Source organism: Rissa tridactyla, chromosome 7, assembly GCF_028500815.1.
Source record: "Rissa tridactyla isolate bRisTri1 chromosome 7, bRisTri1.patW.cur.20221130, whole genome shotgun sequence".
NCBI lineage: Eukaryota > Metazoa > Chordata > Aves > Charadriiformes > Laridae > Rissa > Rissa tridactyla.
Window position 1 is genome coordinate 53826035 of NC_071472.1, and position 17547 is coordinate 53843581.

Here is a 17547-nt window from a genome sequence, read left to right on the forward strand (position 1 = left end):
GAGAGCCAGAAATAGAGGAGCCTCACCTAGGACCAGTGATAAATGCACGGGCCAAATCTTCAGTGAGTTATATATTGATTTTATTTATTTTTATTTTTTTCTCCCCTTCTTGGCACAGCACAAGGCAGTGGCCCTTTGCTTCTCTTTTGTAAACTGCAAATGCTATTTGTGCTTCTGCTAACAAGTCGCGGAGGGGTGCAGCGCGCAGCAGGGTTACCGACGAGCCGCGCTGGCAGCTGATTGCTCCGCCAAACCCGCCAGATGCAGCTATGCCAACCCTTCTTGAAGGATGCTCCACGGGTTTATTTTTCTCCTCGGGTTGAGTTAATAAAATAGCAAAGAAGAATGAAAGGCGGCACGGAAGCCACAGAATCAATAAGCTATTAGGAGGCAGAAAACTCAGGGAGCAAAGTTAGAAATCTGCACAAATAATTAAAGGTGGTGGCGAACAGGTTGCGTCTTCTCTGGCTCTATTAAATCAGGTATTCGGTTTTATGTAGAACCGTAAACTAAGCCAAAAGTAAAAGCAGCTGTCTTCTCTGCGTATCTACTGAGGAGAAGATAGGAAATGCAAGCCCAAAACTGCCAGAAGGGACTATAAACAAAGCATCTCCAGCCCCCCATCGATCATGAGTAATTGAGCCATGGGTTTATGCGGTTTAGATGCAAAAAGCTGGCCCTGCTCCTAAATACCCGCCTGGCAGTGCCAGCCTGGGATCCAGGGCTCCTTCAGTCCTTTCCAGTTCGCAAAGCTCTTGCAGTTCCTCCTTGTGAACAGATTCTGCCGTTGACGTTTGTTAATGGCAATGCACAAGCAAAGCAGATCAAATACTTACTTTCCTGGCCAGTTTAGTGATTATGGCTGCTCGCAGAAATAAGCTAACATGCAAGTTTTGTCCTCAACAAGCCTTCAGCTCAATAGAAACCACATCTTTGGGATGCGCAGCTCTGTTTTGCCGTTATTTTACGATGTTGCTTGGAGACGTTGGTTATCGCAGCCTCTGAAAAAGGAGGCCGGTAAGTTTGGTTATAAGCTGGACCGTCTCGGCAGGTAGCAGAAGAGCAGCAGCTGCTACCGCCTGGCCAGTTGCTACTGCCTTTCTCTGCAATAAAGCTTCCTACGAGCGATCTGTTGTAAATTAACTGGTCGTCCATCACGCAGCAGCTTTCCGCTGGGCAGGCAATTAATGGCGCAATCAATGCAATCCACTCCATTTAGCTGTGACCTCTGAAGGCTGATCTGCCAACTTAATGCTCGGAGGCCGAGAGCCGCGAAGCGAGCCCTGGCGGGCTTTCCCTCCCCGCTCTTACTGGCGCGGGGCACGCGGATTGCACGGCAAAATCTGCGAGATGTTTCCAAAGCCAACATTAATCCCGAGAATTTAGGAAAACCGGTCTTCAAATCCATTTTATTTAAAGAAGTAAGTTGGGAGTCACTTTTGCTGGTCGTTGGCTTTGAGTGGGGCGGTGAAAGGATGCTGCGCCGGGCAGGGGCCGTGATGTTCCTACAGCATCTGCTGCGAGAGAGCCCTGGCCAAGACCCGTAGCCTTGCCATAAGCATCAGAGCAATAGGACGCATCAGATTTTTTTTTTTTTTTTTTTTTTAATTATTATCGTGGTTGTAGTAAAAGGGAAATGTCACAACTGGGTGGAATATTTGCTCACTGAAATGCAGGAGGTAACTGAGGGGCTGGAAGGGGAAGGTGGCCTGATCTTTGCATCCCTGCTCATGGGAGCCCGGCCCTCCCCGGTGCTCAGGACTGGCCATCTGGCGCTTTGTCCCTGGGGGCCCTGAACTATTTCGGCATTGTCCTTATCACTCCACCAAGGAAAATGACTCCAAGCAGCATCGCACGCCCCTGAACTGCAATGCAATTCTGGTTCAGAGCTCCTTGATCAGCAAGAGCTAAAGCCCCTCTGGTTTCTAACTGTGCTGGCTCAGTGTTTTGTATGTAAAACAGGTAGTCCTTGAGGGATAATAGTTACTTTTCTGGATACCGCTATATACGTTTTCCCCTATCAGCTGAGCTCCAGCAGGCTGTTCCCTATCTCCAGGGCCAGTGTTAAATGCAGCAGCGTGAGCTGCCAATAAATAATGCAAAAGATTCCCCTAGACAGGACTTTTTCTTCTATTAGTAAAGGGAAAAAATACCAGGCTTCAGGTGGCATGGGAGCAGCTGGGAGTTTTAGCCTAAGCTCCTCCTGTTTTTTATTCCCAGATATGGCGGGTGAGGTTTGCCCAGGTCTCAGCCTTCTCCCTTTTCGTGTCCTTTGTTGTAACCCCCCCCTCCAAAGTCACCTTCTCCCTGGGAGAACCGCAGCCTGCAAACATCTCCCTTCGCTCCTGCTGGTTCCTTCTCTATTTAACCAGGTGCGGCTGAAGCACCCTCGCAAGAGTTGATTTTCCTCGCAATAACCAGCGTATTCCCGTAGGTTTTATGTCCTGCCTCACGGCCTTCAAAAGCACTCCCCAGCTGTCGAGCTATATTTTAGGTGGAAAAGGCCTGGTTTTGTGTGTGGCCTGACTCATGGTTTTGGAAGGAGAGGCCTTGGGGTGTGTGGAGGGCTGGTGGCTCTTCTCTGGACCCGCCTGCTCAGCAAAACGGCAGCTCAGCATTCCTAAATTTCGGATATTGGGGTCTCCATTGAGATTTTGACATAGCCCTGCTCCGGCAGCTCGGTGCGCTCCTGCCTTCCGGGGCTGGGTGGCATCCGCACCCAGGAGCAGTGGCGTCCGCTCGGGAGGCCATCGCTGGGCACCGACCGTGACAAGCGTCGAAATCCTCCTCGCTCCCTGCGGAGTGCTCTTCCCGCTCCCCAGGCGCCGCGGTTTTTCCAATAAGTACTTGTAAGGACAGTAGAAGTCAGCCGTCCGGCCGCTCTCTGGGTTCTCAACCAGGTCAGCTGTTCCTTGTTTGAGAAACACGTTTTTTCGCCTTGAAAACCCACCTTCTTTTGCGGCGGGGGCGATTTATTTTTCGTTCGCCCGTTCCCCATGAACAGCCGTTTCCTACAAACCCGCTGCAAAATACAGATGTAAGAAAAGAAAAAAAAAAAAAAAACCAAAAAAAACAAAAAACAAAAAACCAAACCCAAACCCCAGCCTATCCCCACCCCCCGTCTGGTTTAATTACCGTTTCAGTTCTCCCCCGCAGTGCCGTGCGCTCCCGGGAAATCCTCCGCGCGCTGCAGCCCTGCCCCTGTGTATTTCTTTCTTAAAGCTTAGAAGGAAATGAAAATAAATACAACGCGAGCTGGGTTTCGCGAAGGCAGAGAGGAGGCCGCATCTGGAAAAGCCCCGTCCTTTAGCAACTGCCGGTAAAACCATTTGCCCGGACGCCCTCCTGCGTACCCGGTATTCAGTTTTTTCCTCTGAATAAAGAAAAGATGAGGAAGGGAGGAGGAAAAAAAAAAAAAAAAAAAAAAAAAAAGATGGTTTGTGCTAGAGGTGGGTGTGATGGGTGGATGTGAGAGCAAAGGCGGCGCTGGGCTGTGCGCGGCAGGGAGAGGGGCTGCGATCCCCCCCCTGCCGGGGCTCGGTGCTGGTGGGGAAGGGGTGGCGCCTGCCTGGATTCGGAGGAGCTTTTTTGGTATGAGCGGAGCGGGGGTCGCGGTGGGGTGAAAGAAGCGGGCAGCCTGGCAGCCAGCCCCGCGCCACTCTTTCCCCATCGCTTCTGGCCAGGAGCCGTCCTGCCCCCGCGCAGCCAGCAGCTGCGGGCGTTCACGCGTATGACCAAGTCGGTGGCGTTTGTTGCTCCGCACGGCCGTGCCCAGGCTATTGCACGGGGCTCAAAGTGGAGAGCGCGGCTGTAACCGGTGCAGAGAGGTGGTATGTGCCCCTCGTTTTGCCTTCATGGACAAGCCGTCCCTGACCACGCGCGTGTAAACGCACCGTAGGACCCAAACCTATTGTATTTCTTATTTTTTGGCTAGCTTTGCGTGGCAACTAGCAGCCATGATGCGCTGCCTGCAAGCCCCTATCTTGAAAGCGTTCGACCAGCTGGTCGTGGGGTGCTGCAAGGGAAGGGAACGATCCCCATGGAGCCTTTAGCTCCACTTCATCATCATCTTAGGTGATCTCTGTTGCCCCAAGGCGATGGAAGGAAAGGCTGAATCTCCAAAGCCCGGCAGGTTCTGGCACTGCTGGGTCGTCAGCTCTTTTGCTTACAGCCGTTGAGCACTTGAGAACATCTCTTGAAGATGGGGCCCACTGACATGAAGCAGTGAGACGCGCATGGCTGGAGGCTGTTGAAGGACTGTGAGTGATGGATCTGGTTTCCCGCTCGTCCTTCAGAATTTAATGCTACAGACGTTTAATACAGCTGGAAAGAGCGTCTCCCCTCGCTGTGTGCAGTCTGCTGGCGGAATACAGCCCCCGGGGCAGATAAAAACCCAACTGCCCCTGGAGCGAAGGACGAGCAGGATCACTGCATGGTGTTTCCAGGACGACATCTGCGTACCAAAGAGGTCAGGAAGAAATGATGTCTGTTGCTCCTGTAGGTACGGTGCATTGGCGAGGTGAGGTTAGTTGGTTTTTCCTGTCCTCGTGAGCATCAACAAATGAATACCGCTAATAAGGTCCATCAGTTTCCTTGGCAATAGCAGGTACCGGTGATGCGCTCCCAGTTAATGGAACAGGGGAGTCTTTGCGTTTCTGAGGACACGAGTGGTCCCTGCACGAGCTCAGGAGCTTCCTCTCTTCCCCTGCTGCTCAAGTGAGATGTGCGAACCACAGGAAAGCGCTGAAATGTTTGTGCTCGAGTGCAGAGCCAGTCGCGGTGCGATAGCCCAGCGGGGTTTCATCGCCTGGGGCAACCTCTTCCCCCAGCCAGTCGCCTCCCTGGTGTCCCGTTAGTCCCTGGAGTGACTTTTTTGCCTCTCTTCCACAGCAGTTTTGGGTAGGGATTTGGGCGGGTTTGGGTAGGCGTTCCCAATCTTCTGCTCCTCTCCAAAGGCCTGGCGAGCAGCAAGCACTGCGTTTGGCCACAGTGGTTTTGAGCTTCTCGACGTCCCCAGACAGCGCTTTCTGTGGCTTCCTCGCTCTCCGGCGCAGTCCCATGCTCAGGGGTGACCACCACCAGCCCCTCTTGCCTGCTCCAGTCTTCCAGCAGCCCCAACCCCCTCCAGGGAACCCCCCCTCCTCCTCATATTACATGAATAATCACCTTCAAAACCCAAACCGGGCTCGTGCAGGCTCTTCTGAGATAATCCAGCTGGAACGAGCCCTCCGGAGCGCGTGGCATCAGCCCTTTCGTGCCCCTCTCATTCCTCGCCTACTGTTTCGATTCCCCTCCGTGTGGGCTCTTCAATCTGTGCAGAGTGATTTCCAATTACATTTTTGTTGCTGAAGGCATAAATCTTCTCCCACAGACTCCTTTCTTTCCTGCACAGGCAGATCTGTGCGTCACTGGGGGAGATAACTAACCGAACCAGGCTTGGATGTTGGATGGATTTTTTTTTTTTTTTTTTTTTTTTAACTTTCTGGTGGCCATTTCCTCCCCTCTTTGACAACAAATGACCTCCATCGACTTTAATATCCTAACAGCAGTGATTTTTCAGTACTTGAATCCTCCTTCTAGGGCCATTTAAAAGCTTCTGACCAGAACGAGCAGCCCCGGGTAGGGCGAGGAACATCGATTATACACGCAGTGAGCTCCAAGCTTGTTTTGCTGCTGATGGGCTGAGAGGGGAAGCAATCTCGTCCTGCTTTCTTGGAAAAAAAACCAAAAAAAAAAAAAACCCAAACAACAAACCACTTTTTCCTGAGCCCACAGAATCATCGTCATCCTGAAGTGGAATAAATGGCTAATTGACCCAATTCACACTGCGGGGAAGAGACTGATTAGCTAAAGCCCTCTGGTTTTTACAGCTGAGTAACGGTCTCTTCTAGAGCTGGTTTTTATTTTTTTTCTTTTCTTATGGAAGTCGGTAATTTGGCGCGAGCTTCAGCCTGCACAAGTATATTGATAAAAGGTCCTTTCTAGTTATTTCCCGTTCTCAGAAGGGCTAAATCCGCACTGGGTGTGGAGACACCGTCTGTGCCGGAGGAGCAGAGCTGGCTCAAGCAGTGCGACGCCTGCACGGGGCGAAGGGCTGAGGGACGTGGGGTCTGTCTCTGCAGGCTCCTTCTTTGCAGCGTGGTCCTGGATGATCCCATGAATCATGGCCAGCAGGTCGAGGGGGAGGTGATTCTCCCCCTCTGCTCCGCTCTGGTGAGACCCCACCTGGAGCTCCGTGTCCAGCTCTGGAGCCCTCAGCACAAGCAGGACATGGACCTGTTGGAGCGGGGCCAGAGGAGGCCACAAAGATGATCCGAGGGCTGGAGCCCCTCTGCTGTGAGGACAGGCTGAGAGAGCTGGGGGGGTTCAGCCGGGAGAAGGCTCCAGGGAGACCTTAGAGGCCCTTCCAGTCCTGCAGGAAAGCTGGGGAGGGACTCTTTATTAGGGAGTGTAGCGATAGGACATGGGATAACAGTTTCAAACTGAAGGAGGGTAGATTTAGATTGGATATCAGGAAGAAATTCTTTGCTGTGAGGGTGGTGAGACACTGGAACAGGTTGCCCAGAGAAGCTGTGGCTGCCCCATCCCTGGAGGGGTTCAAGGCCAGGTTGGACGGGGCTTGGAGCAACCTGGGCTGGTGGGAGGTGTCCCTGCCCAGGGCAGGGGGTGGCACTGGGTGGCCTTCAAGGTCCCTTCCAACCCGAACCATTCTACGGTTCATATGATTCTATGAAGGATCATGATGGAAGGAACCTTCTATGAAGGTTCATATGATTCTATGAAGGACCAACCACAGTATTTCACAGCAGAGGGGGACGGCTGGGACGAAGTGCTCCTGATTTACAGCAAATCTGTGTCAGCGTTGGGCGCAGAGCCTTACGTTTAGCCCTCTGCAGCAGAAAGCTGAGCTGGTGGCTGCTGGTAGCCCCTTGCAGAAAGAGCCTGATAAGTGCAAAATATTTCCTGGTTGATTGATGTGTTTCACAGCTGGTAGAAGCTCAGCTGGAGGGGAAACGTGGCAGGAGCAGCCTCCAGGGTGGTTTGTGTTGGTGAGGGGATTGAGCGTGGAAAGCATCAATAAATGACGCGGCGCTCTAAATGCAAAGTGCCTCTGGTTTATGAATTTGCACGGCTAAACTGGGGGGGTCCAGACGGATGCTGAGGCCCAGGATGGCTGGTTCCTGTGCAAATGCTTAGCAGAAAATAAAAAGCTTGTGGTAAGGAGCTTGTGATTTAAATAATTTAAACAGACAGAGGGGCCTGAGCTGTGCGTGAGAAGGAGGGGAGCCCAGTGCTGAGTACTGAGGTACTGAGCAAACCAGTGCCTGACCTCTTACAGAAGAAATCACCGGAGTTTGCTTTTTTGCAAGGAGAAATCTTGTTCTTGATTAAATTCCTGTACGCTGAGTTAACAAACGGCCATGAGGGGTGTACTCCTGGCACAGCAGCGCAACACGTGCAGGTGGCGGAGGAAGGAGCGATGGTGGGTTCGCCGCCCCCATCTCAGTGCCTGCCCTGGGTTTAGGCACAGGCTGTACGTGCTGCGTATCCGCCTTTCCATGCGAACAAACCTACGTGCCATAGGCTCCGAAGAGGCAAGGAGACCCCAGCCCGTGGCTCCTGGGGAGGGGGAGAAGTGCAGCCTCCTCCAGGGATGGGCTGATGGTTAGGGATGCAGCTGGGACCTGGCTAACCTGGTGCAGCGCATCTTGCTTAATTTATACCTTTACTAAAGGTACCTTATTAAAGCCGTAGCAGTGGTGGAACCAGTCCCCAGGTGCTGCGGGAGAGGTCTCCGGTGAGTTAGGACAAACCGGCTCCCACCAGCGTGACGTGTGAGCCCCTGCCATGGCTTGGGTGCTGGAACAAACATTATATAAAGAGTCCTTGCCGCAAATAAAAAGCCATTTCCTTCCATGCGCTAAGACTGTAACACTGGAGTCCTCACTATTCCTTTCTCCCACGTTAGTTTTGCACGCTGGCCGCATTTAAAATTTAGCAGATGCTTTTATGATGCTTCTGTGTCCACCTTGTGCCCACCCTGCAGAATCCAGCCCATAAACTGGATTTTTATTTTTTTTTTTTATTTCTCCAGCCAGCTACAGCCACCTTTTTTTTTTTTTTTTTTTTTCAAGCACCCCGGAGACCCCAGAACTACGGTGCTTTAGCACTGGTTTTTGCTGGGGTGCTCTGTGCTGCCAGCTGGGCGTTTCGACCTGTACAGAGGAAAAATTCAATGCCGGGTCGTTATTAAACATTGTCCTTTATTTTGATTACGGATAGCTCCTTTATTTCGGACAGAACAGTTTATTCGCTGCAAAGTTGTTTGGTTTTTTTCATGCCTGTTGGAAAGAGTTACCATTAAAATTCAAAAAAAAAAAAAAAAGGAAAAAGGCTTGGATACATGCAAATCATACTGAACATTGCCAAATGTATTAAAACGAGTAGCAGAGTTTCTTCTAAGTTATCTACTTGCGTACGGAGGAGAAACAACAACCCACGGCGTGAAGCCCCTCTGGAAAAAGCTTCCCGGTGCGGTGATGTTAAATGAACAGAGCCAAAGAGACGACCAAAAAAGCCCGGCGGCGTTTGCGCCCAGAAGCAGCAAAACCCGGAGTAAAGCTGCGAGCTGGGAAAACCGTGCTGTAAAGCCGGTCGGGGATGGGGCTTTGAACAGGTAGAAAGGGGCTCCCCCTTAGCAAAGGGAGTCGTGTTTGGTCCTTTGAATGTAAGGGAGAGGAGGTTTTTCACACTTTCTTGTTCTCCCTTCCCCCCCCCCAGATTTAGGATCAAAGGAAATTCTGGTTCAAAAGGGCCCATTCCAGCGCTGCTGCTCTGGGGTGAGCCATTTTCCATCAAAAAGAAGATAAAATCAAAACCATGTCTCTTAGAAGAAAAAAAAAAAAAAAAAACAAACCAACAAAACGACATTTTTAGAAACAAAGCACTTCTGGTCCAGGGGGCAACGGACGCAGCCAAGAGACCCAACAGCCTTTCGGAGGCTTTAAGTCTCCAGCCGGCCGTGTCCACCCAGCCCTCGGTGGCGGTGACACAGGGATGAACCCCAGCGTTATTTTTTTCTTTTATAAATCTTCACTACTGTGGTCTCTTTTATCAGCAACAGGAACGAACCTGAGCTGAGCCCCGGCGCCGGATTTTGCGGGTTGCGCCCCAAAACGGATCAAATACTCTCAGCGCTGCTGGTGCAAGCTCCAGGTAGCGCGGTTAAAAGCGCCGGGGTTATGACAGCGGCAGGGCAGGTGGGAAACGGGATTTTACATCTGAATAAATACTGGGCAGGCACAAGTGCCAGCCCCGTTCCCGTAAGGCTGGAGGGCGAGAGCAGCACCCAGGCACGCAGCAGGCTGGGATTTAGCTCCGCGCCAGGAAAGCAAAGCTCTCCCTCGGGGCTGGCTCACAATATTAAGAGAAAACATCCCTGGTTAGCGCGTGGTGAGACTTTCGTTGTCTCTCAGCAGATACGCTATTCATCAGCCACTCCTGAAGCCAGGGTTGGAAAGGATTTAAGGTTTATCTGGCCGGTAGCCCTCTTTGGGCTGACCGCTGTCTGTCCATCGCGCCTGGGAGAGCAGCTGGGGTCAGGCTGGATCCAGCGCTAAGGAAAGGGAGCCCTTCCCCGCAAAGCCTGGGCACCTTCCTTCTCCCCTTTTGTGCTCCTCTAAGGGCCCCATGTTACACCACCTTGGAGATGCTTTTTTGAGAGGTTAAAAAAGCATAGCACACCACTACCGTTTAAAAATACCCGGCCAGCTTTTATAAAATACAAGTATTCAACACAATCACCTTTACGTGTTCTTTGAAAAGAAGCAAGTTGACATTCATCGCAGGGGAGGAAGGCAGCAGTCCAGACTCCCGAAGCATCCCACCGTGTGGACTGACCCTCCAGCACCTCCAACACTGAGGTCTCAATTTTAAGTCATCCTTGCTCAACGTGCCCACCCAAGATCCACGGAGCCAGACATCATGTCTGCGGTGTCGCAGCACCTTGCTCCGAGTTGGGGAGCTCCCCGGCCTCGACTGTTCTGTCCGTCTGCTGCAAGCCCATGTTGTCCGTCTTGCCTGGTCCAGCTTGCAGGTCCTCCTGGCTCTCGGCCAGGCCATCTTGGCTCTCCAAATCGCTTACCTGACCCTCGCCGAACTCCAGAATGGTTGGCAAGTTGCCTTGCTTTGGGCATCGTCTCTTCAGGCTGACCAAGAAGGGTTGTGGCAAGGAGAAGATGTCCACATTGTTGCCAAGGTCGATCCAGGTGACGCTGGGGAACTTCTTGGGGTCCTTCAGGGTTTCGGTGAGGTCCCGTAGGATGGCTTTGGTGAGCCGGTTGCCGTTGAGGGAGAGGGTGGTGAGGTGGGGCAGCACGCAGAGCACCGGCAGCAGCTGCAGCAGCATGTCATCCGTCAGCTCCGTGAAGCACAGCTCCACCGTGTCGATGTGCTCCGAGCTGTGCTGGAGGTAGGACGTGACACGGTCCAAGTCTTTCAGCGTCAGCGGGATGCCCGACAAGTCCACTGTGTTGTCCTGAGGCTTCCCCATCAGGACAGCTTTCAAGCTGCAGGGGGAGAAAAGGAGAGGGACGTTAATGTGGGGGGACGTCTCTGCTTGGTGGCTTCACTTTGGGCTCCCCAGCTGTTCTTGGAGGGGGAAAGAACATGAGTTATTTAGGTAGGATGTTCGACTGGGGCTCACCATCTCTTCTGTAGAGGCCAGGAGTGTGTCTGTGCAGTTGGGGGGGGGGGGGGGGGACGACGGGACGACAGAGAGACATTCAAGGCTGTTTATTGACAGAAGATGGCCAGAAACAAGGAGGCCATATTCAAAAAAACATAATTCAGAAGGAGCACAGACTTCTTTTATACAGCCACTGCAAAACCCTGGCATAAAGAGGCTATCCTGCTGCTTTTAAGGGTGCAAAAAAAGGGTGAGGAAGCCCTTCATTAGCTGGACAGGAATTGCTGGTGTAACTTCTCCCACTGCTGCTTATGAAGCTCTCTTTGAGCAGGAGGACACGTGTTTGTCCTCTCGGCTGTACAGGTGGGACACCGAGACCCCAAACCAGAATGACTTTAGTCCAAGCCAGCAAATGTAGGATTAGACACCTGCAGGGCCGGGTAGTTTGATCTAGTATTTCCAGTGTTAGACCTACTATGTCTCTTCATTCCAGCTGCCGAGGAGATGAGGACTATGGAGAAATCCTTAGATAAATAAATTAATTCTCACAATGGCCCTACAGAGACTCATTAGCATGAGCGAGACTGGCGTTTCACGGGTCAATTTATCTTCTAAAGCGAATCAAAGAACACATCTACAATGAGGACCTGTCGGCAGACTAGCACTGCTGAGGACTTTTTGCTAATGAATTATTCTGAGTTAATTAGGAGGTGGAAGGAGCCTCATGCATGCTAATCGCTCATGTCAACTTGGTGAGCACACGTGTCTCACCTGCTGTGGTGGCACCGGCGTTAGCCTCACGCCCAACCAGCCAGCTGCAGAAATGCTTTTGCCTTCCACGACAGCCTGAGCCGGGGAAGGGTCCTGCCCAGCACCTGTCGGGTTTTCTAGCTAAAAAACCCAAACCAGCACTAACACTGCTCTTCTCAGCCGCCGAGCAATGCCCACCGCCGAACAATGCCCACCACCTCTGCGGCACGGATGCTCAAGTGCGTCTGCTCCGCGGCCATCGCACCTTGTTTGAAATTCATCTTGCACAGCACAGGCAGATGTTTTTACGGCTGGTCCCGGCGCGTGTGCCCCAAGCTGTGAGCTGTTTGTGACCTGGGGGTGGGAGCAGGCAGCTGGGACACGTTGGGCTTTTCCCCTGAGGAGTTATAGAAGTAACTCAACTAGAGAGTTGTAAATTGCACTGAGCTTTGAGCTTTAATTCATAAATAATGCATGGGCAACCTTGCAAGGTGTTGTGAGCTCCCCACTGGACTTTGGGGCAGGAGGCCGCCGTGCTTGGTGGGGCAATGCAGCTGATGCAGTCAGCAAGGCCGCTAGCTTAACGGGACTTCTCTTGGTTTTAGCAGCAGATACAGGACAAGCTGTGGCAGGGCCGCTCTGATATCCAGCCTGCCATCACACACACCCACCGGTTGATGAAGCAACTGCATTCGCACTTGGGGTTGACCTGTTGGCCAGATAATGTGATGCGGTGGAGGACTTGGGGCCAAGACGCTGCTCTGCTGCCTCCTCTGGGCATGTTTTTTCCAAGCTGCCCAGAGACTATTATTTCAAGCAAGGGGAAAAAAGAGAGCTTTTTTTCTTCCCCCCAGGTTGTGTCCTAGTTAACAAGAGAGTCTCCAAATGCAGAGCTACTCTTCTGTTCTCTTGAACGGCACAAAAGCCAGGTACTGGGTGCCCATGGCCAAAGGTTGGCTACAGAGACCTGGCTATGACCCAGCCAAGCTGGGTTGAGAGCAGGCAAACTCCTGCTGTACTGGTTTTAGACCAGAAACATCTCACAAAACCTGACCGGGTTGCGATGGGGAGGCTGGGAGGAGTGAAAGAGCTCTTTTAGAGCTCCCTTGGTGATGCTACGTTACACTCCATGGCCTGTTTAGCAGTACTTTGTTCTTGCTCCTCCTTTGAAGATCTTATTACAGGGAAGAAATGGACGCAGATAAGCACTGGGATTAAAGTCAACTTCCATCTAGAGGCTTGGCTAAACACTAGGAAAACAAACTCTCTTCCCAGTTTCAATCTGCACTTAAGCCGTGGCTTTCTGATACGGCGCCGTGGCAGAAAGGGAGATAATTCTGCAGATCCTCCTCGGCTCGAGCAGGTACCGAAATCACAGCTGGATGCAACAAATGTGCAAATGGCCTTGATCATCAGCTGGCTCTCGGATTGCAGTCGTTTCACAGGAACTATTTGTTTTCAGGGAACACTCCCTAGGAAAGAACTAAATTTGTTTTGTTTTTTTTTCTTTGTGGTTGCCTGAGCCCTTGATGGGCTCACGTGGCCCAGCGCAACCCTCCTGCTCTAATAGAAAAGCACCCGCCTGGTGCGCTGCGAGCAAAATGACCGAATTTCGCCTAAACGAGGTTGTGCAATGTTCAGGTGTCCTTAAGGAAATCAATTCCCCCCTCTCTTCATGCCCCAGAAAGTGCTCAGCTGCTCTGTGTGTGTTATTCCGGGATTTTATGTTGGAAGAGAGGAGCTTGTCCCGGCTGCGGTGGCTGCTGCCAGGGGGGACATTGCCGTGGCCTGGAGCAGACTCGAGTCAGGCGGGAGGGGAGAGACCAGGAAGGGCGTTGCGGGATCTGGGGTAGGCAGTGAGTCTTCCCAAAAAAAAAACCAACAAAAAACCTGCTTGAATGGCACGAGACCATATGGCAACTGCGCAAATTAATTTCTCGTCCTTAAAAAACGTGGGTTTGTGCAGCAGCTCATCACTGCACAGCAAACCCGGGGGACCTCCATCGGAAGCCATGGGAGATGGGGAGACCGGCGAACACCTGGGATGTCTTGCAGAACTATCACCTGTTTCTTAACCTGACACGTAGCCCTACCTAGGCGGCTGTGCCAGCTCACGAGAAACGTCTCGTCCAGTGGTCGGGGGAAGAAAAAAAATCCATAATGGAGTCTCAAGAACAGAAATCAGCAGAAAAGGGACATATCCAGCATGGTTAGGTAAGATTCCGAGGAGGGGCAAGATCTACAGGAGCGAAACCAAACCAGCCGGAGGCAAAGCCACCTCCTTCTTCATACGGCACCAGGAGCAGGAAAACCAGAGCGCAGCGGCAGCACGCAGGGCTTTTATGGGTGTATTATCAATTTAATATGTGGTTTCGCTTCTCCAGCTCGGAAGAAATCCAAGAGGGTCGTTCCTCCGGCTTTTCAGGAACAGTTTTCGCTGATACAAACTGAAGCCCCAGCGCAGAGCTCTGCCCTGCAGGGTCCTACGCCGCCGAGTGGGATTTTTTTTTTCAGGGGTTAAACCCCAGCATCCCCACGTGGGCACAGGCAATCCAGTGGGAACCGTGAGCACGGCTGCGTGCTCCAAGTCTCTGCACTTGCTTCGAGCATCCTAGCAAGAGAGTTGGGGTCTGAAGGGAAGAAACCAAACCAGCCCGATGGATGAGCCGCCCGTCACTAAGGGATTTTACTATGGGCTGAGGCTTTAGCGAGTAACAGGAGCCCAAGCCTATAATCATCCATGGCAGGCTCTGAACCCGTGATTTAGGCCGTTTCAAGGGCACACAAATTTGATAGCAAACCTTTTTTTTTTTTTTTTTTTTTTTTTTAACAAATCTTGGCTCGTTAAGTGACTTATTGCACACATCAGCCGACGGTCGGGTTGGGGCGGGAGGACAGGCTAATGAGACCTGCTGCGACCGTTTATTATTTTTATGCACGTTTCAGTTGCTGGTTTGCCCTGGCAAAGATTATTCACGCAGGCTGCTTAGCCGGATAATTTCTATAATTTTAATCTTTCTTTTAATTTTGGTGCAATTAGCACTTTCCCATCTGGGCTCCTCTCAGCCGCAAGACGTGGTGAAGCCGGGATGCGTCTGCTACACCCCCTCTAATGTCACCTTAACACTACATGTGTTACCAAACCTGCGCTGCAGAGCGGAGTGGAGCGTGATGGAGAATGCTACCGGTTATTGAATTTTTTCCCGGCTGGGAGCTGGGCCGTGCAAAGGGGCTGGAGGAAGAGTCAGAGCTTGGGCTTGGTCCCTCATCCCCTTCCCCTGCCATGGGCAGCAAGCTTGGGCTGCAAGAGGGCTCACTCTGGTAGCCCCAGGCTGCTCGGTCTAAGCCACGGCAATTAATAACTTGGTCTTTGTTTTTCAGACAGGTGCAGCCGTAGGCAACGAGCGACCCTGCCTCAAACCAGCCAGAGAGAAGTTATATGTCAATGAATTGATGCAAATCCCCTGCGGTAAGATGCCAAGCTGCTCTTCCCCAGGGATGTGGGTTTTTAAATCAAAATGGCCAGGGTGAATCTAAGCGTCGTTGAGCCCTTGCTTTAACAGTGTGAGGTTAGTCTTACAGCTAATTTAACGTAAGAAACTAGCTCAAAATTTCCAGAAGCAATCAGCTTTGGAAGCTCTGGTAGAAATAACTGACCTAGGTGGGGGGGCTCAGTCCTTGAGCACACCTTGGTAGCCGGAGCACAAGAGGGCTCTTAAAAAAGTTACAAAACTGCTGATGTTTTTTTTCTTTGTTTAATATGATGGGGTTTTTTTGTTATTATTGGTTTTGGTGGTTGTGTTGTTTTTTTTTTTTTTCTCGTACAGCAAGACAGATCATACAATGTAAAAACTATTATTAAATGATCGGCGCCGAGCTCCAGTGGGTCGGTGACTAATATCCTGGTGTTTAACACATCTGGACTCTCCCTAAACTCTCCTGTGCCTCGGGGACCCGTCTCACTGCTGCGGGGGCGCTTCTGGTAGCGACAGCTGGTGGTTTGCTGGGTTAGCTGGAACCTCACACCCCACAACCCCCCCGCAGTAATTTAGCAAGATCTATACTTATCCCTTCCCAAAGTCTCATTTAACCTGTACGTGGGCGGAAAGACAGCTGTTAACGTGACGCGGCTCTCTCTACCGGTGATTTTTTTTGGCAATGCTGGGCAAGAAACCGATGAAATAGTACGTTTATTATTAAAAAAAAAAAAAAAAGGATGTTCTTATGTTGGCAGCTTCTTCTCTCCCATGTGTACCGCCGCATCATTTTTTGGAAGCAGCCCCGGCGAGCGAGGTGTAGCGAGGCTGGGCCAGGGCGATGCTTCGGGAACAAGCTCTTCCCACCTCAACTGAAAAAAAACAACCCCTCAAACCTAAATTACTCCTGGTTTGCTGTCTGGGAGCCCAAAACTGGTTACTCACTGTCAAATAAAGCAGGTAGTATCCCTGCAAATAAGCGATAACCATCTAAAAGCATGACTAAAAGAAGCATTCAGGGAGTGAGCTTTGTTCTATCCAGCACGGACACCCCCTGCACGGAGCGATGCTGCCTGCCTGCCTTCATGGAACTTCTCCTGGGACTTCTAGTGTGGCTTTAATTTAGCAAAACCAAGATAACAAAGGGAGAATGGGGATAACTTCAGGGCAGCTCTTTTTGTTGTTGTTTTGAGCTGCTTTCAATATTGCTTCACGTTTGGTTTTTTTTTTTCCCTTGGAGCACGCATACGGTTTGTGCCAGCAAGCAAAAGAGAATTTCTCCCTAGGGCTCTATCCTTTTTCCCCTTGCCCCGGAATTTAGCTGATACCTACTGAAAAGGATTGATTATCTTGTACAAATAGCCTTTTCACCCTGACGAGCTGCGGTCCGTATCAAAGGCAGAGGAAATCTCCCGAATCCCTGGGGCAGAGCATCCCCCGGTTCTGCTCTTCTGCAGCAGCCTACGCACAATCTGTCCCTCGGGAAACAAACCACCCACCCCAAACAGGATTTAATAAAAATAGTTCTGTGGATATTCTCGACCATCTCGTGGAAATAAGGGGGGAATATTACGTTAACAAACAGCCGTAACAAACTTTTATCCCTGCCATGAAGTTTGCCACAGAAGGGCCCCAAATCTCTGCAGGAAGAGCTTACCATTGACCAAATCCCGGCGAGCTTCAGTGGAGGATCAGTTACGCCCACTTGGTTTCGTCCTCACATTTTATGAGGATATTCCATAGGGGAAGACACAGATTTTTTTTCTCCCAGCTGGAAAAAGTCTACGGGGTTTTGACCACTGTCATGATAGGATCGGGTGTACAGCCGTGCACTAAATCGTGCTTTGGCAGGACGCTGATTTATATACACTCACGCTGAACTGAAAGCTATTTTGCGTCTAGCATTGAATCAGATCAAAAAAATGTTCCCGTGAACAAGAATATTGATGTTTAGATCAAAGAGAATTAAAAGAAAGGGATTTCCTCTTGGTTTAAACTCATGACATTTCTCTAAAGCGCCGCACAAACCGGGACACGAGACAGTGATGTGCCATGCAATAAAGTATAACTGGGCTATTGAGCCACTTCCTTGGAGGACAAAGGGGTGGCTCAAGAAAAATGGAGAAGGGACAGCCCCACGGAGCGACGAACTACAGTACGACATTTGCATATTGCTGCTCAGAAAACTATTTATGAAAATATCAGCAAAAAGAAAATTATTGAACATAACGAGTCATCAGAAAAAAAAAAAAGTAAAGCCTTGAGACAAAAGACCCGGCCTGAACTACCGGCGGTATCAAAGGCGAGTATTAAATAGCTTTTTCCAAGTCCCTACTCCTGCTTCAAGTGATGACAGTCAGACGCTGGGATAGATAGTTTGGAAATGGAGGGAAGGAATACAGAGAAATGCGGGTACTCTGTTGGTAATAACGCTGACAAAAGCTTAAGTTGTCCAGCTCCCCCAGGCTCAAAGGAGGAACAGCGCTAAGAAAAGATAATCGTTAGCTTAAAGGAGGAATGTGACCGAGGTATATATAATTATATAGTATATCTAATGCAATATATATTATATATTATTATATATTACATATCGCATATAATATATATTTTACACATTGCATATAATATATATTA

The 17547-nt window shown here is 50.7% G+C and overlaps 1 protein-coding gene across 1 annotated transcript in view; it reads right to left on the minus strand.

Moving 5' to 3' along the window:
- Nucleotides 1-8250: 8250 nt before the first annotated feature.
- Nucleotides 8251-17547, minus strand: part of LRRC75A (leucine rich repeat containing 75A) — a 93037-nt gene continuing 83740 nt past the window's right edge. Inside the window, exon 4 of the mRNA XM_054209557.1 lies at nt 8251-10568. Within this exon, the coding sequence (XP_054065532.1) occupies nt 9983-10568 (586 nt within the window). The 3' untranslated portion in view covers nt 8251-9982. The remainder of the gene's footprint in view (nt 10569-17547) is intronic.